A 25,707-nucleotide genomic window follows, 5' to 3' on the forward strand; every position below is an offset into this window, starting at 1 on the left:
ACCATGAGAGGTTGGTTCTAGCAGTAACATCAGGACAAATGGTCTGGAGGAGCAATTCACGGTGTGGGTTTGATACCAGTCCACTCGAGAGATTAACGGGCTGTTTAATGCACCTCTTCTGTGCAGAAACATCATCAATCTCCTCCACGGGACCCAGCTCTGAGATACGGAATGCTGGGAGCAGCTGAGTTTATTTTTGTGCTGGAAATTTACTCTCAAATGTGAAATTTTAGGACTACCTCAGAGTGAACGTCACACGCGGTGAGCTCCCACCATACCTTACGATTTTACGTTACTAACAGATGAGCAGATTACATACAGTTCAAATACAACCATAAGCAAATGACAAGGCTCCTGGATTGCCCTGTGACAGCTGGTATGAAGGTGTTGCTGACACACCAGTTTCTTTGCATTTAAGAGCCACACACACCATCAGTTGTTTGCCATCAGTATGAATGCACTGTTCAGCACATCTTCACTCACATCACTTCATCGCAACTCACAACACAACACAAGACATCACACAACAGCACACCCTGCTTCCCCAGCACATCAGTTTGCACCTCCTTCCTACCTTTTGCACTTCAATGCCACCAAAGAATGGGAAAACAACACGATTGTTCCACTTTCAGAAAAAAGAAAATTGAGGAAAAGGAGGCTATGTCAACTTTGAGATCATGCTGTGAGTGAATGGAAGGTTCATGTAGCCCCAAATTCCCAAATTTCAGCAGCATGCATTCTGTAGGTCGCCCTGCAAGAAAGCCCTGGACCTGAGTGAGAGCTGGCAGGTATAGCCTAGAGAAGAGAGAGCTGGAGGGAACCACCATAGGCTTCAATACAGAAAAAGTATCTGCAGAGACGAAAAGAGTAAACTCCCTCCTGTATGCCAGAGAGAAAAGCAATGGGCTTTTTTTAAGCTGCATCAGGGGAGACTGGATAATGTTGGAATAAAGAGCAGCAAAGTACACAAGAAGGATGTTCAAGGAAGTGGAGGAGGGATTAAAGATGGGTTATATGGAGATCATTCAGAAAGAGCAGGAAATGAGATGATCTCTCCCAGCCATCTAATGAAACATACCAAACACAGGAAAAATAAAGCTTGTGTAGAAAAAACAACCAACTACATCTGGATTGAACTCATGTTAACGTTCCCTCTGAGAAATGAGTGCAAAACCAAGCATCCGCTTTCTTTCCCCTCCACACACAGCTGTGCAGCTGAGCCCCTAGATTCCTGCACAGCCTTACGTACAGAGCTGCTAACCTCTAGCTCACATGCCAAAGAGCACACCTGCCCCTGTTCAGACACAAGGGGCTTGCACATCAACGCACACCCCCTGGGGCATGTTTGTGGATGGGACAGGGTGGATAGCACTGGGCTGGGGGGGATGGACTTGGGGCACTCATCTCACTGCCACGTCTGTCATCCCATACACCCAGCTGCAAAGCATTCGTGGGCATTTTCGTTCCTTGGGTTCAAACTCAAGGTGTTTTGTGGAAAGATGGCAGTGCAGATTAACCACTTCTAATTAAACTCTTCTGCATGCAGCCCTAAGCTCCCTTCGTGAACATGCGACTGCCCACCGGACTGCTGCATAGTCATGGCATCTCATTGCCTCCTGCCATTCTCTGATGAATTCTGACTTGACTGCTTCTCCTGGAAGAAAGCTCCAACCCAGGAACATGAAGTGGATCCTTCATGTCTCCCTGCTGTTACTGGTCCAGTCAAGGGATGGAGTATGGTACATCCCCATTGATTAGTAATCCACTTCAATTAGCAGGAGAAATGGAAATTGATCCACTAACATGCTAACAGGCCCCTCAAGCCTTCCCACCACTCTACTCTGAATTCAGAAGTGCAGGGAATCAAACCCCTGCTGCCACGACCTGGAACAGCAACACATTGGTGGAGGAGCCTCAGTGAACTCAGTCTGCATGAAGGCAGCTGTGTCTTGTGTATGCCGATGCTATGCTTCCCTCCTCTCTCATCTAGTGAAATATTCAAAAGGAGAAGTGTCTCACAACCTACAACAGGGACACAAATGCTCTATTATAGCCTGCTGACTTTTTACTTTCAGCATTTTAGCCTGCACAGGGACTGAGCCAACAAGAGAAATCAATGACAAAAATCCCAGAACATTACGTGCTAATAATCCGGGCTCTAGTAGGTGGCACTGGTCAGGGTACCAAAATACCATGCTTCATTATGGCTTGATCTGGAGCAAGACCAGACCAAAGAGCAGGCAGAGCATCAAGCAGGTCTGCAGGCAGGAACAGGCCTGGGATTGACTTGGAATACAAGTTCAGTGAATGTGCAGTTAGAAAATCCAGTTTTCTCCATTAAACGCTCTAATTCAGATGAGGAAAAAGACACATCTGAGCAAACCACCCTCTGAAACCATGATGCTGCTCCCAGTTCCAGCCACCGAACACCAGTGTGCTCTGATACGCCCCACACCACAGCTACTGCTCCTCCACAGAAAGGCACAGTGCTGCAGTGCTACGATCTCCCCCAAAACAAAGAGCTTCTTACATAAGCCTTGGGATGTCACTGACAGGCACGGTCCCATCGTGTGTCTCATTTTCCCCATCTTCCTCCTCTTCTTCGCTGCTCTCTGACTCCTCACTGGAGGAAGAGTAGTCTGTCACCTTCTTCAGAGGGCGATTGGTCTCTTCGATGCGCAGCTCCCTCAGTTCTTTGGCTAAGGCCGTCAGATCCTAAAGGGGATGGGGGCAACAAAACAGGAAATGGACAGCTATTACGTCCGAAGTGAGAAGAAGGTCACACACATCTCTTCAAAAGCCAATGCTAACAGCACGAGCAACGAGAAATAGCTTTACAGAGTCATTACAAACATGAGACGAACGAAAGACAATGTTTGTAGCATGTAGCATTTATTAAACAAAACAAAACTGATTTATGCTCACTGAAAAATCAATAGCCAACCTCTTCTTTTTCTGTTTGGAACGTGTATGTGCATATAGATACACACACTTATATGTATATACACGACAAAATTATATTTGTTGGAAAAGGTGATGTTCAGTCACCATCATAGTAAACTGGAAAACGTCATTTCAAAGATTGGCATGGAGAATTTCCCCTGCAGGGTTTTCTCTTCCTTCAAACTTCTCAAAGAGAGCCCAGAATTGTATTTATTCTGTAATAAATGCATTTGGGAAGGAAGCAATGACAGCGTCTTCCATGGAGTGGTGCAATCCCCAAGTCAAGAGCTGCTTCAGTGAGGAGTCTCGGCTGCCAGGCGGCTGCGAGTCGCGGTGCGGGGCGCCCAGGGGAGCAGCCCGGCTCAGCGCAGCGCCCTGTGCAGCCAGACTTCTGAGTCATTGCTCTGAGTCAGCCACACACCAAAAAAAAAAAAAGAAAGAATAAATGCAATCGTTCAAAGAAAAAAATAAAACAAAAAATTCCTCAGCGGGAACCATTAAGCACTTTATGTGAGATGTGACAGCCTACAAGCTAGGGGAAAAAAAAGCCTCGAAGGGAGAAAAAGATGGGAGCAGTCTCAAAACCTAGCAGTAATTTTTCAGTTTACCATGACTTTGATGAGGCCTCAGACCCGACAGTCATATCAAATAGACACCGCTATTTAAAAACAAGGAACATTGCAGGCACCGTGTAGAAAATAGACTTTTTGTTATCTTACATGCTTTTATAGCAATGCAGGGGGAAGCAGTAGGGCAAAAAAGCATGAGAGCTCTAATTAGAATGGGTTAGAGTACTCTGTTGCACAAAACATGCACATGACGAACAAAGCATCGCGATTGTCAGTCTTACCATTTCTCCCTATATTAGTGACCGAGGTAGCCATCAGTGCATTCGGTCAGAGATAAAGGATTAGGGAGAAAGAAACTCATTGAAAAATACTAAATTCCACAATCGTTTTATGGCCACATTCTCTCGTTACTGCGCGCCACACATTTCCAGTTTACCGTTCCAGCTGGGCGACTACAGCAATATTAATTATGGTTGCAAAGGGAGCTCTTAAAATCTATCCCGTCGACACGTGGAGAGGACGATGAAAAGCTTCTATGGCTGAGATGGAAACCCAGTTTGTTTTTAATCATATTTTGCAAGCAATTTGTACTTGGCCGTTATAAAAGACATAACAAGCTCTGCTGTGCCATTAGACCCCAAAGTGAAGCCCTCGTAGCTTCAAGTGGAGCAATCATTTATCCCCCGTTCTATACACATCAAACAAAATGCTTTACTGACATTTGAATTTGCTCTCGAGCCCCGCTGAATTGGGTCTGGGGCAAAGAACAGCTCTCAGAACCAAACCCTGACACTGGTGACGGAGCACCACGGGAGGTGCCCACCTTTGGTGGCGGTGGGACAGCGGGCCGCACTCCTGCATTCTGCTCCCAGTTGTGCCCTGTCCTGGGCACCCACGGGGCCTGGGAACCCAGACTGGGTTCTGGCCGTGTGTGAGGACACCTCTGCTGCTGTGTTGGCTGTGCTGGCCATACCAAGCCTGGCTTGCCCTCTCTCTCCAGCACTGAAGTTGTTTCCCACATGGCAAGAGAAGAAAAGTGAGGAGGAATGGACATCTTCTGTGCAAACATATTACTAAAATGCCTCATTTTACCTATGAGAAACTGCTCAGAAATTCAGTCCACACTAAAGTGTGTGGTGCTGGTTGATAACTAGGATTAAAGGTGTGCCTCAGAGCCTGCTGACATAGAGGAGAGACCCCCAGGGACAACAGAGAGCCCCACAGCCACAGATATCAGCACACAAAAAAAGCTAATGACAGAAATTTAGGATCAACCTATGCAGCAGACACCCATAATGGATGTTATACATCTTGCAAATCCAAACGCTCCCTGTAACTTTAAAGAAAGGCTCTTTATCATGATTAAAGGGAGAATGTGGTATTTAAAGAGTTTGTTTTTGATGCCAATATGTTTGGGATTGAAATACAGTCAAATCTGCAGTCATGACAACTAATTACTTTAATTAAGGCTGTAGCAGCTTCTAAGACATTATTGTTTCAGTGAAAATTTCAACAGCTTAACAGTGCTCTCTGTTTAGAGCACAAATATGCCCTTTGTTGAGCACTTTCCTTTGCTTCGGATTAAAGCTTTTTCCACTTTGGAACAGACTTTAAGAGAAGAGTGTGTAAGAGCCTCTTAGAATTGCAGGCAGATCTGCTGCACTGTGGCAGTAGCACTAAGCCCTGCCCTATCACATGGATGGACCATGAAAACTGCCTTTTGCACATTCCCTGCTCCATGTGCACAGAGGCAGCTCCCTGCCTGCACAAGGGCAGTGCCTAGCCAGCTTGGTGCTGCACCCCAAATCCACCTGTGTGGCACCCCAGGCTGCACACAGATCCTGATGTCCTCCAGGTGCCTCCTCCCAGAGCAGACCTTATCACCAAACAGGGTGGGATTGCTCAGAGTAAGGGTTGCACTCAGCAGCACCACGACACAAATGCACTGCCCCAAACCAAGCTCACCACCTCTGCAAGGCTGAAAAGCCAGGGTGTGCTGAAACCACGGACATACTCTTTGGTCATCATTAGGAGAGAGCCAAATATTTCTAAAATCAGCTTAATTAGTTCTTAATAACTAATTTGGAAGCTCTAATAGCAACAATACTCCCAAACAATACTATCAGAAAACTCACAGTTCCCAGTTAGAGCTTTGCCTCAGGATGGTTAATTCTTTGATGCTATCATGTTCTCTAGATAATGAGCACTTTGTAGGATTAAATGGCTTCTCCAAGTTGCTCTTGGACCAAAAACCATCTGACAATTAGAAATAAAGTGTTCTGCAGCTCCACATCTGTTTGAAATGTTATTATTGAAGGTGGCATAATATGTTAAGTTAGCAGTATCAGTGCTCTTTAATTACTTTTAATTGCAAAGATGTCTTTAGATTTAATATTTGCTGGAATCAAGTCAGATTGGTTTCCAAAATCATACAGCTCGTTTAACTTGAATTTAGCATACATGCTGCCTTCCTCACACTGACTGAGATGCTTTTTTCTCAAGAAAGCACCTCATTAAACATGAAGCATTGCTCATTTTTTATCCAGAAGAACAAGTTAACTAACCAGCACGCTCTCCTCCTCCTTTTGTATTATTTTTCTATCAGCTTAAAAGCTGATCTGCCATCCACACAGGGTAGAACACATTCAAACCGCCTTGCTAGTGATGCTCTGCACGGAGCAGGATCTGGCCCTCACTTTATATGATGGAGCTGCTATAACGACCTGCTCTTTTAACAGGGCATCACTGTCTCACACTCCAAACACTTTTCCTTCCTTCCCTCTTCCCTTCCCTCCACCTTCTGTTATTTCTGAACACTCAGAAGAAAACCTCAGTGTAGGAAGAATAAAGAAAGCACCCAAAACACTTCTCATGGGCTGGTGATAGCTGTGTCCCACCTACACCGCAGGCTGAGACTCCCAGCCAGTACAAACCACGACAGCTCCCTCACTCCCTCGATGCAGCTGATGGTCTGGTTTCTAACAGTGAATTATTCACCAGATTCACTGCTCTGTTTTCCTCTACTTGCCAAGTGCCTTCGCTTGAATTGGGCCTAAATTGCGTTTCAAATATAGCTCAATCTGCCCACTGAACTCAGCGGGCTCTGGCGGGCTGTAGCTGGGAGCAGAATCTGACGTGCGGCTCAGTCTGTCCGGATCCCCTCCACTGACACAAGGAAACTCTGCTCTTGGTCTGTATAAAAATGCAGAACAACGGTAGCAGGAGCTGCTGAGAGCATGAAGGTTCACACAGACCTGGCCTCCACTCACACCATCTGCCAGTGGGTTCCGCACAGCCCGTGGGCAGGCAGGATGCACTGACAGCTCCATCCCCTCCCCGCAGGCAGGCTCGATGTGCCCACCAACATCTCCAACCTGACCCAACGCATGGCATTATCACCTTTTTGAACGGCAGCACCAAGAAAACCCGGTTTGATATTAAGCGCTAGCTAGGCAACCTCGCATTGGCATGACCCGCTGAGAAAAGATATCACTAACCTCATCTATAGCTTTCTTATAGCTCTGTGAGTAAGGGAAGATTAATCAGCATCAGAGGAAACAGATCGGGACAGGAAAAAGCCAGAGGAAGGGCAAGCAGGTTAGAAATAAAATTAGAATTGTTAGCTCAACGCTGTGGAGTGTAAAGAAAGAACAACATCAGCAAAACATTAATACATGTTATAAAAGAGAAGCAGTAGAAATTCATTTTGTTATTAGGCTGACTCTGAAGTTTTAAAATGCAACTGTCAACAACATGAAATCAAAAAGAAACACTTTGGATGAGATTTTGCTGGGCCTTTGCTAGCAGTAATGACACAGGAGTGTACAGAAAGCAGTACCCAGCTGGTTTCTGAGCTGTGAAGGCTGTCAGGGCCGCTCACCCAGCCTTCCCGAGCAGGAGCATCCCTTGGGCCGCTGCGGGGCACCATGCAGTACGGAACACAACAATGTGCCAGAGGCAGACACTGGGCCCAATCTAGCAAAGCACTTAAGCATCTGTTTAGTTTGGAAACACAGGTTTAAGTGCTTTCCCCTAGACTTGGGTTCCTGATCAAACTCATGCACTCTCTTAAAGCATTCCAATCTCCCACAGGCTCTTGCCATACCGCCGCTTTCGAGACTCTCAGCTGGAGGAGCAGTGGTATTAGCCTCTTTTTTGGGGTCCCCACAGCTGCACTATTGCACTGGCCGGACACCCGGCCAATCCAACTGGCAGCATTCCTGCAGGGAATAAGTTAAGACTCACAGCGGGTCGGCTTGGTCGCGTCACATCTCGGTTGTCTTCCTGCTTGATCTTAGGGGGCTCGTGGGAGAGCACGGGTGAGCCTTCGGGTTTGACGTTTCCTGAGCAAAAGGGAAGCAAAGAGAGAGGGAAACTAAAACTCTGACAGGGATGCAAACTGCACACTGGCCATGGCACTGCCTGCTGCACATGCTGCTCCCAGCTCTGTGCAGTGGTGGGCACAGGGGAGCTTCATCATCCTCCTGCTTGCACAAGGGCACTGCAGCCCCTCCTGAGCTATTCTATTGCCTGTTACGAGCAGGAAAACCATGGTAAAACTAGAAGACATCTCAAGCATGGATCTCCTGCTAACGGGCACTTTCTACTCAACTAATGAAATCTGCCTGTCTTGCTTCTGTTTCAAAAAATCCCCCTGCTCCTCTCTGTCTGGCTGTTGCTGCAGTAAGTCTTCTCCCATCCCGCAACAAAATTAAAGCCCAGCTCTGTCTCCACGCACAGGCTGCTCTCAGCACTGCTGCCTTTCTTCGTGCTACCAAAGAAACAAATTCACTCCACAAAAAACAAGCCATGTGATAAATTAAAAGCTCTGCAGCACCTGACACTACTAAGATATTATTCGTCACAGGATTCCTCATTAGCAAAAACTAAAACAAACAGAAAAGAACAATCAGTGATAAATTACTTTTACTGACTACCTAGAGAAGTGATTATTTCAACAAAAGACATGTCATCTTACAGTCAGGTCATAAAAAATTCAAAGCCTGGATGCAACATTTGTTTTAATGCTCCTCTGTTCTGTGGATTTATATTCCAGAGCTGTGACAAAAATGTAGATAAACGGGCTGTCTGTGCTGTAGCAACTCCTAGTGAGATTAAATGGGAGAGTAGAAAATCTTTAAGAATGGCTCCATGATGATAGGAAACAATTCAACTAGAAACATAAACCCAGTGTAAACACAGTTCCTTTCTGAAAGCATTTTAGGGAAAGCAGCTTCCAGGCTGATTTATTCCTCTGCTCCCACCTCACTCTTTGCACAAAGATGAAGATCAAAACCAAAGAAAGATACACCCATGCAATGTGGAAATGCATTCCCAAGAAACTGGCATGATCTGAACTTGGGTCAGTGAAGAGAGACAACCAGAACTCTTTTTTTTTTTCATATTACAGCACAAACATCATCTCCTCTTACACCAATTACTCATCAATGCAGTACTTTGGCAGAGCAAGGCAGCACCGCGCTCCCATCAGCATGCAGCAGTGCCTTCAGCAGCGTCCAGGCAGAAGGCAGTGCTGGCATCTCCGTTTACAAGTTAGTCAAAGAAGTACATCAGAAATGAGGAATCCTTTGACTTTTTTAAGGGACATCTGACAGAAGAAGCCACCTCACCTCTGACTCTGTTGCGCTCGCTGGAGCCAGCCTGGGAGCCCGGCTGGGAGCCGCCCTGGGAGCTGGGCTGGGAGCTGGGCGTGCTGGAGCTGGAGGAGCTGCCACTGCTGGTCCTCTGCAGAGGGCTCTCAATGATGGGCTCTGTCCTCCTCAGGTCTGGATTGCTGAGGGAGCACAAATAAGACTGCATCAGGGAGGCCACAGGGGCTTCGGGGCCGTCCCCAGCTGCCAGACAGTTGCACGGTCAGCAGATAGTTTTTCTGCTGGAGAAGACAGGGATGAAGTCTTCTCTTGTGCAACTACGGATCCTGTAAGCCCTACTGAAATCCATGGCAGCTTGAGAGACAGCAGAACAAGGGGCCCAACACCTTTGCAGAGCTGAATCACAGCCACAAAGAAACAAACAACTACAGCAGTTTTATATGCTTGCAAAAAATTCCAAGCTGCTTTGCTTCAAACTCCCCTTCAGCCCATACAAGTGCAATGCTGGAGCTACCTGAATTAACTACCAATATCCAGAATAAAAGCAGGAATTTGCAAATGGCTGCTAGACAGCTATTTTTTTCTGAAGCAAGTATCTCAAATTTGCAACAAGGCTGCAGATCACTTTTGCCACTTATGCACACTCCGGGAGTTTGATGCCTTCACTTCACACTTGCACAAGTTACCCACTTCAAGCATTTTCTTCCTCCATTTCTTTCCCCCCTGTGCACATACAGAAGTCTTGAAGAAAATGCCTCCTTGACACACAGTGACTAATATCTCTCATGGTATCAGAAGCCTTTAGGAAACTTAACTCTTATTTGGCACTGAGTTGACACGTTTGTGCAGAGTTACGCAATTCGTTTTTATGTAATATTTCTGTTAAATGCTCTTATTATTCAAAGTCTCGTTAAAAATGTACAGAAAATTTTCTCCACTGAGTTCACTTACGACCTCGTGGACATAAAAATCCCACTGTACTGCTGCCATGCTGTGCAGCACAGCTGCACTCAGAGCTCTGAACACGAAGAACAAAGCACGCAGTGTGTGCACACTGCATCGCTCAGAGCTTTCAGAGAATGACCAGAATGGTGCAAAACTGTTGGACTGTGCAAAGCCATCACTGGGTTGCTGGCAGAATCGTTTAGCATGAACAGTATATAAAATCACTGTCTGTCATTCTGTATCGACACGCATGCAGTACAGTGAGCAGAGCAAGAGCACATCCCTCTGCGCCTGGAAATGCCCCCCAGTTGTTGCAACAGGGCAACAAAGAACAGAAAGCATATTTTTACAGCATTTACGTAGGAAGGTAATTAAGGAATTAAGAGCAAACAGAAGAGGTGTTCAGAAAGGAAAATTAGAGAAATGGTACTTTACTGCGAGAGAAATGAAATGTGAAAGCATTCCACTGAACACTTAGTTTAATGGACAGGGCAGCATCCTAATCACTTTCATCAAATTTTCATCAAACTGATGTCTTCCAGCTCATGCTGCACAGCTGGCATATCCTCAGCTCAATTAACTCACGAGATGGACTTGCAAACTTTGGCAATCAATGTATTACCTGCACCCACCAGGACTGGGATGGGGGGACTGTGGGAACATGAGGCGACCTTCAGCTTGACTTCTGCAAACTTATTTTTGCCTTCAATGCCATCCCATAATAGGACTACTCAATCCAACGTAACACCAGATTTTATGCTGTCCTTCAGGCAGCTTATTAAAAGAACAACGCTCTCAGGAAAACAAAATGCTTCAGCCTTGAGCAATAACCATGAATATCCATGATATGAATGCTTTTTTAATTTAAGAATAGAACAACAAAAAAGATACTTTAATCTCCTGCTACCCCTGCAAGCTACTCGAGGCTGCTGCTGGCAGGCTTGCTGATACACAATGCAGACTTTGAGCTCCATCATGCAAGGCTACATACAACACACTTATCCTGTTCAAGGTTTACAGATCTGCCCACAATGCTCTGCAAATCAGAGCCAAGTTTTTCCATGACTAAGCCATGCTTTTTCAGTCCCATTCTGAGAAGAGCCTGTTAACTGCTCTGCTCATTAAACGCGTTTGGGGATGGCTCTGCCGTGGATTTCCCTATCCTTCCTCAGTGCTGGGAGAGTGAGCCTCCAGAATGTACTCCACAATGTACCTGAGCTAAATGTGGTAAGAGGAAGTGGGGAAGAAGCTTCAGAGTCTTCTCTGACCTTCTCAGTGACATTGCAATGTCATGGGCATGGGAGGTGGAAAAAGATCCGACTCCCAGAAAGCCAAATGGAATTTTTTCCTTGACCTATGCCTGAAGGTCCAGCTCTCAACAAAAAGTATTAGTGCCCGTTCCTTGGTCACATTCCTCAGTCATTATTTGTAAAAAGCTGATGAGTAGGAAATTTATGGTATGTATTACTGTGATCTCCCCACTGGCTTGCAACTACATTACAACTTGTCTTTGTAGGCAAGAAGTGATGCCTGGACAGCCCAATTCTTCTTCAACTCAGTAGAATGGTCAAATTCCCGTTAGATTCAAAGCAACAGACACAGCATCCAGATACAAACCCTACAGTGCCTAGGAACATCTTACAGTTAGCTCAAAGGGAGAAAAACCCATGGGACACTTATGCACGCACAGCTTTTAACACAAAACACTGATGCAAACCTAGCTCACCACAGCTACAACAAAAATATTGCAAAACTCTTGTTTTCTGCTAGCTGGCCAAAGGAAAGCTGAAGCCCAGCAAGGATGCAGGCATCCTACCAGCACAGGGGGTCCTGCCTGGGTGCTCAGCCAGGTGACTGCAGGAAGAACCAGCACAGGATCACCACTGTCTGTCACAGGTGCTGACCGTACCTTGCTCGGATGGGCTGGGAGCCCAGCCTGGGTCCTAGGGCACTGCCATTGCCTGGGGAGTTCTTCCTCGCCAGCGCCGGGGATATGGAAGTGGTTCGTTGAGGCACCTGGAAAGAAGGGAGACATCGATCACCAACCAAGGCCAGGGCAGGCTGCTGCTCACACATCCGAGAGACCGGCCTTCGGCATTTCCATAAGACCTGATTTATATCTGATTTCCCACTGGTTCAGTATTTACAGCAATTTTGAACTATCAAGCTCTCAGCTCTGAGCAGGCACTGCTTGAGCCAGAAGGGAGGTGCTGAGGAGCAGCACACTGCAGCCCTGCTGTCCCCCATAAGTGCCTCCTCCAGAAGCTGAATGCATGCACGCACGTAGAGATGGTCTACACCTAACAAAACCCAGAAGTCACTTTGAAGGTAAAATTCAGACTTCAGCATTTTAGCACTCACAGTGGGGAATTTGGAGTCTCTCATTCAGATATAACAGGTGCCAGCAGGGAGAAAATGTCTGCTGGTGGACAAATGAGGACTGGTAGCAGAAAGGTCCAAACAGAGCCACCTAAGGCTCTCACTCCAACCTGACAGCCCCTTCTGCCAAGCAAAGCCTGCTGGCTGCCAGGTGCTCTAGGCACGACAGCTCATGGCAAACACAACCCCTGGAAGCCCCAGCACAGCCTAGGTTTGGTACAGCTCCTAACCCCAGACACGTGGGCCAGGCCACCAATCCCCACACCTGGGAGCTCGGACATCACCATGGCATCACATGGAGTCACCCAGGTGCTGGAGGCCAGCAAGGAGAGGCATGGCAATACTCACCAGGTACAGGCAAGGCCAAGGGCTCAGCAAAAAGAATTGAGGATTTTTACGGAGAACAGACATATAGTTATGTTAGACAAGCTAAGAAGACTTAGGGAGAGAGAGCTCTGTATGCTGCTGCACAACCAGCTACAATACATCCCATTAGAAAGCCACCTCTGCTCTGGACAGGTTACCTGGCAGTCAGGGCCCTGCAGCTTCTGTTACCTTCCTCTGAAGCATCCAGTCACAAACACTGGCAGAAACAAGACTCTGGACCACAGAGGCTGCCAGCCTCATTCATGTGGCAATCCTTTTGTTCCCAGTGAGAAACACACCAACGTGGTTTCAGCCAGTAAAACATGAAGCCAGACTCCTTGCGAGTATGAGTGCCAATGTGACAGCCCCAAGTGCGAAATGCCACTCAGCCTGGAGACCTTTCCACAGTCCCTACTTTCTCATCTCAGGGGAGATACACAGTGTGGTGTCCAAAACCAACCCCTTTCCACAGACCCCCTCAGCAGTGCATTACTGCAATCAGAAAAGATGCTGTTCTGAAAAGTCTGAAGGCGAAAGCAGCACCACACGCTGCTGTTTTCAATCTAGCCACTCTCTAGAGTGCTAGATTGAACTGCAAAGGACTTTTAAAAACTGGGTTAAAAACTTTAGTTACCCTTCTGCACTACTGAGGAGCAAGGCATGAGAAAATTGGAGCCGCTGGCTTGCTTTTCCTTTTGTCTCAGCACTGATGCACCTTACCCCTGCTAGTACACAAAGCAGGAATGGTATTACTACCATACAACACACTGCCATAAATCCTTTGCACAGAGGCTTACCTGGTATCTGGTCTTTTGATGGAAGCCTCTTGCTTGTTACAGAAAAACTGCCTCTCAATCACAGACAAATACTATCTGCCTCACTGTCACTTACCAATTTGTAATAATTTTTTCCTCTCAAAAAATCCTCCAGGCTAAGAGCTGATTAACTACAAGGGGAATTCTAACTGCCAAGTTGCAATTCATTCAAAATGAAGGTGTATAAACAATGCAGTTGAAAAACTGAGCCAGAAGACTCTTAATTAAAGAGGTACTGCCAGATACTGCCATCATATCAATGAAGGTACAGAGCTGCTGGAGCCCTTACAAGTCTTCCATCAAATATTGATTGCAACAGGAGGCACAATGCTGGACCAAAAGGACCCTTCTTATTGAGCACGACAAATTTTATGATCCTACAATTCTATTTAAACAGAAGGTTGCCATTTTTTTTTCCTAGGGCAAGGAGAAATTGATTTGCTTTGGCCTTGGTCCGGGCTCGAGAACTTTCTTTGCTGGAGGGCAATGCTATTTTGCAGTGCTGTGCGCGCACCCAAAAGCAGCTCCCAATGTCTCCGCAGCTCATGCAAAACCTGCAGGGTCAATCCTTGCTGCAGACCCACAGGGGTGAGCTTGGCCAGAGGTGCTGAGCACAGCACCGAAGCACAGCTCCACCGGCTGGCAAAGAGGACCGGTGTCAGCCCAGTCCTGCAGGGACCAGCTCTGGGATGGCCTCTTTGATGTGCTGAAAGCGAGGAGCAATAGTGTTACCTTTGGTGGAATGTCTTCCTCCTGCCGTAACCAAGAACTTCGGTCAAACTTTTCAATGCGAGGGGGCAGAGGAGGGTTTTCTGAGGTGGGGTCCGAGTTCTGCCTTGGCATCTCAGTGCGGTGAGAGGTCACCGTCAGAGCCTCCTGAAACCCAGCCATCCCCTTTGCAGGCTGTTCATGCAGTGACTGAGACCCAGACAAGGAGCTTCCTTGGGATTTCACAGTGACCAGATGTGGAATCTAAGCACCAAGTCAAAACAGAACTATCAGTACAAAATGGAGAAAAAAAGCGGATCGAAAAGAGAAAAATCAAAAATGCGATTTTTAGGGAAAAAAAAAAAAAATTGATTAGCACTTTGGATGCACTAAAAAAGCCCCCTTGGTTTGAGATCAGCACTGCCTTGGTTTCAGGAACTTCTGACTTACATCACTTCAATGCAAGAACTGTTAAAAATCATGCTCAGCATTTGGAAACGGGGAAATGCCGCAGTCAGAGCCACGTCTCAGCTCTGCACAGCAATGGAACACAGCATTTACTCACAGCAGCACTGAAGGAGTTCAGGCAGGGTGCCCCAGGCAGCTCACACACATGAAACAAGGCCATGCACGCCTTGGGCTGCACCCACCATGAGCCCAACGTCAAGCTCCTACCCCTGGTAACTCTAGGGTTGTGCTGATGATATTTGGCATGGAATTACCTTATTAAGAATAATAATTAAAAAAAGAGAAACAATAGTAAATAATAGTTACAAAAAAAAAAAAAAAAAAAAAAAAAAAAAAGCTTCAGGAATTCCGAGGCATAAATGGCTTAAAAATAAATCTTGAGGCATGAGTTTCTATATGGCTACAAATCCCATCCCTTAGATCAGGTCTACAGATCTAAGGCTTATGAGTGAATGAAAGGAATGCTGACATCTGGTTTGGAAAATCAGAAACATTCACAGCATTTGAGTTTATGAAATCAGAGCTTCTTCCCAGAACCCTGTGATATCTACAATGACTTCTTCCTTGCTACAGCAGATTTGTAATTAGCATTTCAGGGTAAGTGTTCATTTCAGGACATTGTTACATACATGCCTATTTGTGCATGGACATGCATGCACATGTGTACAGACACACATATTTACGTGGATCTGTGAGTTTCAAGCAGCTTTTTCACTGGTATTTTATTGTCAAACAAAAGCCTTTATAGCTGTTGACAATATTGGTCACGAAAAAAATCACCGAAAAATATTTCCAGGCTTGAAATTAGGAAATGTTTGGTTAATCAGAGACATTACTGAGAAGTCTGCAAAGTGGAGTTTTACCCACTTCCCAGTGTCTGTGATGCATACAGAATGCATATTCATTGGAGAAGAAAGAGCTTTCCATTTAAGGGCTTTGCAGCATGTGTTTTGCTTGAAGTTGCTGCTGTACTGACTTACAGGAGCACATACTCCATGTAGATGGCCCTTTATTTCCACATTTTCCCATAGAAAGCCCACCTGAATGTGGAGGAAAGGCTCTGTACTCCCTGAAATGAGCCTGCTCAAGTCTGCACATCCGCGAGGGCACTTCCAGTGACCAACCCAGAGCCAGCACTGATGCTCCACCAACTTGCTGCAGAAGCCTACTAACAGACCTTGCAACTAGGGTAACTTAAAAGCATAATTGTCCTCCACTGTAATGGTCATGGTGATCTATGCCTTCTCCGGATGCGTTTGTGACTGATGTTAACTCAATGGAAAAAAGAAACAAAACCCCCAAATTGAAGTGACAAAGAAAGTAAAACCTCCTTCTGATGATGCCCAGCATCAAAATGCCCTGGGTTTTTGTACCAAGCACTGTGGTTTCAAAGCAGATTCAAAGAGGAAGAGAGCGACTGCTGCACTGGACCAGACCAGCAGTTCCTCTCAGTCCTCCAGCTTGTTTCTGGCAGTAACCAGGACCTGATGCTTCAAAGGAAGGTATTAACCAGCGTGATGTTTCTAACACATGAGGGTGACGAGGATCAACTCATGAATGCAGATGCTGCTCTACCTCACAAATACGCTTCAGGCTAAGACATCACAGAGCAAGACACTATTTTAACACTACGTTTCCTTTTACCTGATCGGCACCCCTGGCATCCTGGGTGCTGTGTGGGCACCAGTCAGGGGAAGCACCATTACCTGCGGGTCCACGGGTCTGAGCAGGGGTGGGGTCCGCGCCGGCTGCACACTGCTAATACTAAAGGACTCTGAGCGAGGAGGCAGGTTGGGGTCTGAAATCCTGTTGGCCACCTTGTGTGGCATCGCCGGCGAGCTCTGACGGTTGAGTCGGGAGCGCTCCTCCACCTGCAGTAGGAGGGGTGACACTGAGTGGTTATTTGATGAACTGGGGTTGCTTGGTTGGTATGAAAAACTCATCTTTGATTTGAAGAAACGGTTGTATGGGGTACTGGGTTTTTATACGGGCACACACTGGGGTCCCCGTGGTCTTGCTACGTTCACCTGAAGCTGAACACAGCTCAGCTCCCATAAGCTGCTGCTGCAGGCAATCAATACCACCAGGAAACCAAAAAAGGAACCTCCAGCTTCTAAAAGGCAAGGAAGTCCCATAAAGAGCCATTTTAAACTGAAAGCTGAGGTATGCCAATGTATAGAAAGCTCTTTACTCTTCAGATATATCCGGGTACTGTACGATTAGGGGACTCCTGATACCCAGCAGATTGTGCAGATAATGCATTTTAAAGACTCCAAAATGACTATTTGTATTTCATGTGCATAATTCATTTCTGAGTGTGGAATGGAAAATTAAAGCTCCAGGACGAGGCAGCACGCCTCAGAGAAGCGTTTCCACATTTGTTTCTTATTTCTTCTTCAATGTATCTGTAAGCCAGGGGACCCTTTTCCTTCAATACTATGAGCACCACGAGGACTGCTTCTGTTTGATCTGAATAGAAGAATAAGCACAGCAGCCAGAAAATGGCTGGCTTTGATCTGAATTTACTGTCATGTACAGAAGGAAAAAACCCTCCACTACAGATAGAGAAATAAAAACAAAGCCCAGTGCTCTCAGCAAATCTTGATGCAAACACGATGTCTTTGGGTAGCCCAGATAAGTGTGCGATCTGGGTAATGCCACAATTAGACCATATGCACTGATATTCATACACTGTATGCTATGCAGAATTTTTGATTCCTCAACCAGAGATCTGATGTATAGTTTCATTTGCATGCCATTAATGTGTTAAATACCCTTAACATGTCTTAATTATCTTAATCACAATGTCATGTTGAAAAGCGATCCACAGAACAAGTTAGCTCGGAAAGAATCACGGCTCTTCTCTAAGCAAATATTCATGAAGCAAAAAGGAGAACTATATATTGATAAAATGAATCTCTTCCTCTTTCAAATGCCAGGCGGGAGAAAGAGTAAAATTCAGGTAAAAGGTGCTATAGATTCTTTCTTTCCTAGCTCTCTGTGACCAGCTGGGCCATGCCTGTATCCCAAGAGGACATCACAGCTTCCCCCAGGCACTGCCCATCTACAGTCAGAGGCTGGGCACAGCTCAGTTCAGTGATGCCCATGGGAGAAGACACAAAGACAGCAGAGTAGAGTGGAAAGGAGAACTTCCTCTGAACAAGGGAGCAGCAGCATGAATGCTGGGCTGAAGGCTCAGTCCAGCAATCTGCTTATCAGCCAATGTTGGCACAAACAACAACAGCTGAAGACAGTGCCATTGGTATGTCCTCTGGCTGCTTGCAGGAGCTCTCCAGCAGAATGCCAAGCCATAATGTGTGGCTGATTTTGGAGGACTTCAAAGCTTGTGTGGGGGAGAAGGCAGGAGAGTAATGAAATGGAGAGGACTGTGTACCAGGAAGGAGAAAGGCGCTTGGTTTTCCCACTGCCAAGCCTCTTTGACAGCACTTTGTTTCACTAGCTCAGCAGATGAAGCTCTTGGGACTCTCCAGTTGTGTTGTATGGAGCTTTATCAACTTCACCATTAAGCAGAGGGAGAAAAAAGCATCATTCTGCAGTGCTGAGCTCTGTAGGAATTCATCATCAGTCCAGTTCCAGCTATCTCCTGTACTCAAGATCCTTCCCCTAGTAGCTGTTGCGCAGGCCCCAGTGGAAGCTGTTGTTTTAACATGCAGCTTCAAAGCATGAGAAGAATAAAAGCCACAGGGACAGATGGAGGAGCTCAGGCATGCTGGCTTGCTGCAGAGAACAGCCTGGCTTGTGCTGGGCCCCTAAAGACTGTGTGGAGGGAAAGCACTGCAGGGCCAGGCCACTGCTTGGAAAATGTCTGACTGAACGTGTCCCCCTTATGCATGGCCATGCACGGCATGTATTGGCCCAAACCTGCCCTGCAGCTGAACATGCTGCAAGTACTCTGTCACTGAGAAACCAACTATCTGCACCACTTTGATCAGCAAATGCTCGCCCGTAACAGAGCAGTCAGTAATGGAGACAGATGCTGATTAGAGTAACACTGCTTACAGTGCTGATATGATGTCCCTGGCTGGATCATCAGAGGGTCCCAACATGATGTCTGAAATGGCCCAGCTAGTCCTCAATTACAAGAGATTTGTGTGGGTAAGCAGGCCAGGCCTGGGACAGAACTCAAGCTACATCCCAAGTTAATTTCCAGTGGATAATCCTTCACACCTGCAAGAAGAAGGGATGACAGCAGATGAGGATGTGCATCCATGCATGGCGGTGAAGACTACCTGATCAGACTGTTTTGTCTGGCACAAAAAGAAGAATCTCTTGGATGTGTATTATGGATAAATGACTATATGAGCGAGAAGCAGGAAAAATGGATGGGTCCATGGCAAGAGAACTCAGATGTAGTGATCAGGCTCCTGAGAGAGAAGACTTGAGAAGAAAGATCACAAAAACAAGGGAGATATAGGATCAAGATCATCAGTGAATATCAACAAGCTCCAGAAATCACTCCTGGCACAGGAAACAGCTTGCAGACTCCTTCCTCAACCTCTCCCATCCAAACAACCTGACATGAAGAACACTTGCTGGCCATTTATAGGGTGATATCCCACCTGCTGCAAAGCCCCTAGCAAGTTGTGCCAAGGCTGCTACCACTGCCTCTGTGTCCACCTGCATTCATACCGCTCAGGGTGGTCAGACTGGCAGAAACACAAGCAGAGAGAAATTACACTGAAGAAGTCTGCCACGATGTGGTGGTCTGCTGTGTAGGTATACAGATGAGATTGCCTGTATCCAGACTTGTCTTGTCCCTGTTCCAATAGGAATCAAATATTTCTGTTACATTAGCACGTATGGATTGGGTACTAGAACAGCTCAACTACAGCAGCCACCACAGTATGCAGGTATCAGCACAAGATGGACTTGAGTACAGCCAGTAAGAAAGCCACTTTAATACAAACAGCAAAGTAGCTTAACAGTGCTAAAACTGGGAGCATATGAAGTAGATAAAACAGGGTATGGAGGACGGAGGAGTAGTTCTGGGAAGTTCCCAAGGGTGCTGCATCAAGGCAGTACACCAAACTACTGCTCCCAAGAGCCTAAAGATGGCACAATCATTGCTTTGAGCATTTCACTGCAACTGGACAGAATGACACAGGCAAAGAACAAATGGTTTTGACAGCTAATTGGTGGAAGCTGGAGATGTTCCAGCACAACGGGAAACCTTGTCATTCCTATGATTTCAGCAAAGGGCACGAGGCACTCTCTACCACTCCTGTTGGCATTGCAGTTCCCAATGCCCCACTTCAAGTGATGACATCAAAAAACAGCAACTCACCCACAGAATAAAAGAAATGGGCCCTGGTGTTTGAAATTGAAAGCCAAACCCAACACTTTTCTCCTTCATCATGGAAAAAGATTCCTCTTTATAAATCTTTGTAATAGTTTCAATGACAGTGCCAGAGGTACACTTCAGTAATGTTCTAGATGATTTATGTAAAACTGGGCAAGGAAAGACAGAGTTTATTCTCTTTTTTCCTGCCTTCTACTTACTCTTAACACTACTGTGGATGAAGAAGATCCCCTGCTCTGCAGAAAGCTGCAGAAGCACCACCAAGGTGGAAGTCTCTCCCGCTGGAGGCATTTCAGTGCCGTGCTGTATGGCACATCTGGCCTTAGGCAGGAATGTTTTGACCACCTACCAAATCCCTTCTTCCACATGAAAGGCTGCAGAATAATCCTGCAATTCTGTGAAAATATGTTTGGTTGCAATCAAAAGACTCTGAACACTGAATCAGAAGGGAATGAAGAAGAAACCAAAGGGAGCACGAAGAGGAGAAAAGAGTTCTCAAAACCCCATTAATTCTGCCAAGACCAAAGAGTGCCAGACTTCTGGCAGCACAGCAGTGGCCCTGCTCAGTAGGAAGAATGGGTGAATTATCAAACGACCTTCTTGTGGAGGAGGAGAGTTACAAAATTAAACCAACTAAACCCAAAGAATTCTAGAAAAATTAAAAACAAGAGTGGGCACCCGTCTTAATGGAGCCACCACAAAGAGATTAAGGAGAAAGGAAATGTTCGCGTGTGATTCTGACACTGCACTGCAGACAATGCACGTCTTCATCTTTTCAAGACGATTCAGTCAGGCAATAATTAATATTCAAGATCTTGCAATGGTTATAACAATTCTGTCTTTTTGATGGGGAGAAAATCAGCATTGTGGCTTCTATTCCTGAAAATCACAAAAGAAGAGCAATCCCTAGAGATAAAGCCCTCAGCATGAGAGAAAAAGCTGTCTGTTCTCTGATTATGGGAAGCTGAATTAGCACTCTGAGTGCACCCACAACCACCTCTCAGCACTGGCCAGCAGCTGCCCCTTCTCAGGCAAACACAGGAGCTACAACAGCTGCCCAGGCTTCTTGCTGGCATGTACCCATGTACCTATGGCTGAATCTCTCAAGGAGACTTCGTCTTCTTGTACATCCTCATGGAAAAATCTCTTACCCAGCACAGCGCTGGGTAAGAATCCAACTGCAAGCACGACACGCACTCTTTGCTTGTGCCTACCTCCTTGGCCCACGCTGGTTTCTCGCTGGCATTTATCCCTTCTTTGTAATGGTAGAGTGGTTTCTTCTCCGCTGGTCTCTGGTCCTGCCGCTGCTGCTGCTGCTGCTGCTGCAGGGACACCAGGTAGTCCCGCTCCTGTTGGAGCTGCCTCTGCAGCCGCTCTGCTTGCCTCTGCTCCTCCAGCTGCTTGCGCTTATACTCCTACCCAGAAGAAAGCACAGTGACATGGCTGCATGGTGCCCAGCCAGCGTGTCGATGCGGGACAGCAAACTGCAGGTTTATCTTTGGGTAGAAAGCTGGGCCCAAGCATCTGAAAAGCTGTTTTCTTGCAAAGCCCTTTAAATCCAAAGACTCTGGAGGGTGGGCTGTAAAGCATCCCAGAGAAGAGACAGGTCAGAGGACACAGCCAACAAATCCGGAGTTTTAAACCCTGCATGGGACTTTGCATTTAGTGTATCTCTCTGCCTCCATTTTCTACATGGGAACAGAAAGTGGTAGTGCTGCATCACCAGAAAAACCCTGCACAACCTGCCGATGGCTCCAACACCTACACAAAACCTGTGCAACCCTCTGCCACACAGCAGCATGACCAGGGACCTGGGCAACCTCCTCCAGCAGGGTCAGGTGCTGCTCATGGGCCACCCAAGTCCCTCAGCGGCTGCAGCACTCTTCAGAGAAGGTGGGAGGCACCTCAGAGATTGCAGCTTTTGACAGCCTACAGCTGTGCCTTGAAGCACATGGAAAGTTGGTCTGCAGAGGGACATTAGCGCCAAGCTGCTGGGGGAGACTTCCAATCTACGTCAGAAACACGAGGTCAGCATGGACATCCCTCTGCCAATCCCAAACAGAAGCCAATTAGATAAAATAACTTGCTCACAGGGCTTATAAATTACCATTGATTTTGCCCAGATTTTTCTGGATGAGGAGAACAAAGGATCAATGCAATGAGGTGCCAAATACCATTAGTTCATAAAAACCCCAGCCAAAGCTGGGTCTATGGAGCACTTTGTAGGACTAATTTATTGTTGGTGTCAATGGCAGCACAGCAGAGCCAACAGTATGATCTTCCTGAATCCCCACAGCTCCGTAAGGTTTAATGACTAAATCATTAACAACTTTTGAAAAGGCCTTTTTAAAAAGCACAGGCTTGTGTGAGGGTTTTGCTTTTCCCTATGTAAATTCAATAGGGGGACAAACAATAATCCACATAGATTAAAAGTAAACACAGTGAGAGTGTAACGGCTAACAGCAATTTAAAAGAATTGTTCCAAAAAATAATTAAACAACAGAAAATGTCACGAGAGGGACTGCACGGTGTTCCTGCAAGGGAATTAAGATAGAAGCATTCACACAAAACATTAAAACCCACATCACAGCGTGGGTTTGCCCGGTGCAGTTATCTTACAGCTCCATCATACTCCAGCATGCTGCTAACAGCCATAAATGTGGTGGGGAAGCAAACAGGGCCATGCTGCATCCAGGCCTGCTCCTCTGAGGGAGGCCAAAGGCACGTGGGGACACGGGGAGCTTGGCATGCTGGTGTGGGGCTGGAGGGGTGGTTGTATGCTCGTCACAGCTTGCTGGTCCACGCCTCAGCATGGTGGGAGGCATGCAGGGGGTGTGAGTGCATGCGGGCAGGAAGCATCGAGCAGGGACGGGGTGTCCCATTTACCAGAAGAAGTGCTTGCTCCTGCAACAACTGCTGCTGCAGGATCTCTAACTGTCTCTGCTCCTCCTCTAACTGTCGCCTGATGTACTCCTGGAGGTATGGCAGCAAGGATCAAAGAAAAAAGAGAGAGAAGGTGAAAGAGACAGTGTTTTGCAAGAGGAAGAGCAATGTGGTGGGCACCCAAATCCATCCCACCCACGTGCTGGCACTGATTGACCAGACTGGGTACCCTCAGCCATGCCCAAAGAGCCCAGGGGCTTCTGAGGGCAATGAGCTAAAACTGCTTGGAAATGGCCAACATTCACAGTGGGCAGTGCAGAACCCCACCTGGGGACAGGAGGGGGGAAAAACCCCTCACCAAGCATCCCCAACCTGCAGGCAGACAAGTGGATCCGCACAGAAACCAATTAGGACAGCAGGAAGCGACACGCACAGCGCTAACAATTAAACCATTTCCTCTCCAGTGATGAAAGCGGGGACGAAACAGGAGTGCTCGTGAGAAGACGGGCCTTTTTCCCATTGGAGCAAGAGGCACTGAGGGTGAGGGCCCACATTACCTGCTCGTGCTCGGCACGCCGCCGCTCCTCCTCCCTCCTCATCTGCTCCTCGTAGTGCCGCCGCTGCTCCCGCTCCTGCTGCTTGCGCAGCTCCTTCTCCCGCCGCTGCTGCTGCAGGGGCAAAGGGCACAGGTCAGCCACCAACACGGGTGTCCCCTCACCTCACAGCCCCACAAAGCCACTCCCGAGGTTTGGGGGGGATGCTAGGAAGGCATCATGTCCCTCATAGGCTTGCTGAGACCAAAACCAAACACACAGAAGATCCAAAATCCAACGGTTTTTCTCTTTTCTTGATTCTTATCTGCCAGTCATGCTATCTGCTAAGGAAAAGAAGACTCTTGACTGAGTCACTGAAGATCAAGCTACTTTTTATGACAAGGGCTCACACACTTACAGCCTCTTCCCCTGCAATCAATACGGCTCTGTAAGGACGTACTGCTCCAGTCTGGACACAATGCTGCTTGCAAGGGGGGGAAGCGCACGCTCATCACATGCCCATACTGAAAATAATTAGCTAGCAACAGGCTGAATCATTTGCAATCACAAAACAAGTGCAATGGGGGCTTACCCTGCTCCTGCCCATCTCCTGGCCCATGATCCCTCTTCTTTGGCTCTGTCATGTCCAACCCAACAACAATATGGTGATGACAATCTACCACCTGCTCCCATGCTTCTGATGTGAACTGCATGGGGAGGATTGGCTTCTGCTTACTTCAGAGGTACCAAGAGTGTGACTCATGATTTTTCTCCCCTTCAAGGCATCTCTCCAAGGCTGCAGCTCAGGGACCCCCAAACTGCTCTCTTCAGGGATTTGGGAGCCACAGGCACGCTCCAGCCACCAAAGAAGCAGGCATCTCTGCATGGCCACAGCCAGCTCATCAGCAGAGGGCACTCAAATGCAACCAGCAGCTGCCAGGGACTGTGGCCTCATAGCTCCTCCTCTGGGTGCAGAGACAGACATGCAGTGCTCATGGGGAAGCAACCCACAGAAGTATGGACCAAGACCTTGTTTCTCCCTTTTATATTTCTTTTTCTGCTCAGACATTCTTGCTGCTGCGTGTTGGCAGACTGCAGAGTCGAGGAAGGTATCGGAGTGATTTAAATGCTGCATGACGGCTACATCACATGGATGTAGAACAGGCAGCTGGCTGCAGAGGCTCTGCCCAAGGAGCTGGCTGAGCTCTCTGGAGGTGAAAATGCATATAGTTTAAATTGCTGATAAGCAGTAAACCTGCACTGTCAATATACGAAGATTTGGTATCTATTACCTACAGACATACAGACATCTATCTACGCATCTATCTAGATACATATCTCCATAGATATACAGATATCTACAATAAGAATACACCCACATTACAAAATATGAAAGATACACAGCCTGTGTCACACCTTTCCATCCACAGGTAACACCCACAGGGATCCTGCAATCTGATGATTGCCTCCAGCTTAACACAAGAGCTGCAGCACAGCATTAGTTGCCATCCATGGCCACAGCCATCAGTGCTGCTTAACTCGCTGCAGGGAAAGAAAATTGCACTCAACCTGAAATAACCTGCCAGCTCCAGACTCCGGCGTGTCCCACGCCACGCACGTTGTCACACTGCCCACGGGATGCATGTGTTACTCTGTGCGTACGCATGTCCTCGTTGAGAGCAGTGCTGACATATGTCTGCTTTGATTCTTCGAGCTCTATATTCAAAATGAGACGAGCGGGATGTAGCAGTGACAAATGGGATTTCCCAGCTTTGCCAGCTCTGGCCTGACTCGGATGAGAGCTGAGAAGGTCGCTGCTCCCATGCACTCAGACAGCCCCCAGGAGCACAGGTTGAACACATGCTAACTTCAGCTCCCAAACATAGCGTGCATCATACTGGTTTGGTTTGGGGGAGAGAGGGCATTTTAAATGTGTTTTTTTTTTGTTAAAATAGCATACTGTTGAATAAAACACATAATGGTTGTGTAGGCTGGGCTTGGCTGGCAGGAGGCAGGGGACTGAATGCCACAGCTATTTCTCAGATAAAAATCACCGAATTGGTCTTTATTTCCCATCCAGCAGGCACATGAAGCCAAATCCCTCCAAGGGAGAACAGAAAATGCTGTTCCCAGGAGAGAGCTGCACACTGCTCCGCTACCAGCCAA

General features: G+C 47.0%; 1 protein-coding gene across 4 annotated transcripts in view; it reads right to left on the reverse strand.

The window, feature by feature from the left end:
• Positions 1–25,707, reverse strand: part of TNIK (TRAF2 and NCK interacting kinase) — a 71,719-nt gene that overhangs the window by 14,927 nt on the left and 31,085 nt on the right. The window contains exons 11-19 of one of the 4 annotated variants that reach the window (XM_042820235.1): positions 23,566–23,673; positions 23,012–23,098; positions 21,340–21,540; positions 16,512–16,676; positions 14,362–14,601; positions 11,979–12,085; positions 9,143–9,306; positions 7,758–7,855; positions 2,531–2,715 (exon numbers count right to left, since the gene is read on the reverse strand). In XM_042820235.1, coding sequence (XP_042676169.1) covers positions 2,531–2,715; positions 7,758–7,855; positions 9,143–9,306; positions 11,979–12,085; positions 14,362–14,601; positions 16,512–16,676; positions 21,340–21,540; positions 23,012–23,098; positions 23,566–23,673 — 1,355 coding nt within the window. Of the gene's footprint in view, positions 1–2,530; positions 2,716–7,757; positions 7,856–9,142; positions 9,307–11,978; positions 12,086–14,361; positions 14,602–16,511; positions 16,677–21,339; positions 21,541–23,011; positions 23,099–23,565; positions 23,677–25,707 lie in introns of all 4 variants that reach the window. The other 3 variants (XM_042820236.1, XM_042820238.1, XM_042820237.1) reach the window with 3 other exon arrangements.

This window comes from Centrocercus urophasianus, unplaced genomic scaffold, assembly GCF_019232065.1.
Source record: "Centrocercus urophasianus isolate 14NV4802_14NV808 unplaced genomic scaffold, USGS_Curo_1.0 seq_19, whole genome shotgun sequence".
In the NCBI taxonomy this organism is placed as follows: domain Eukaryota; kingdom Metazoa; phylum Chordata; class Aves; order Galliformes; family Phasianidae; genus Centrocercus; species Centrocercus urophasianus.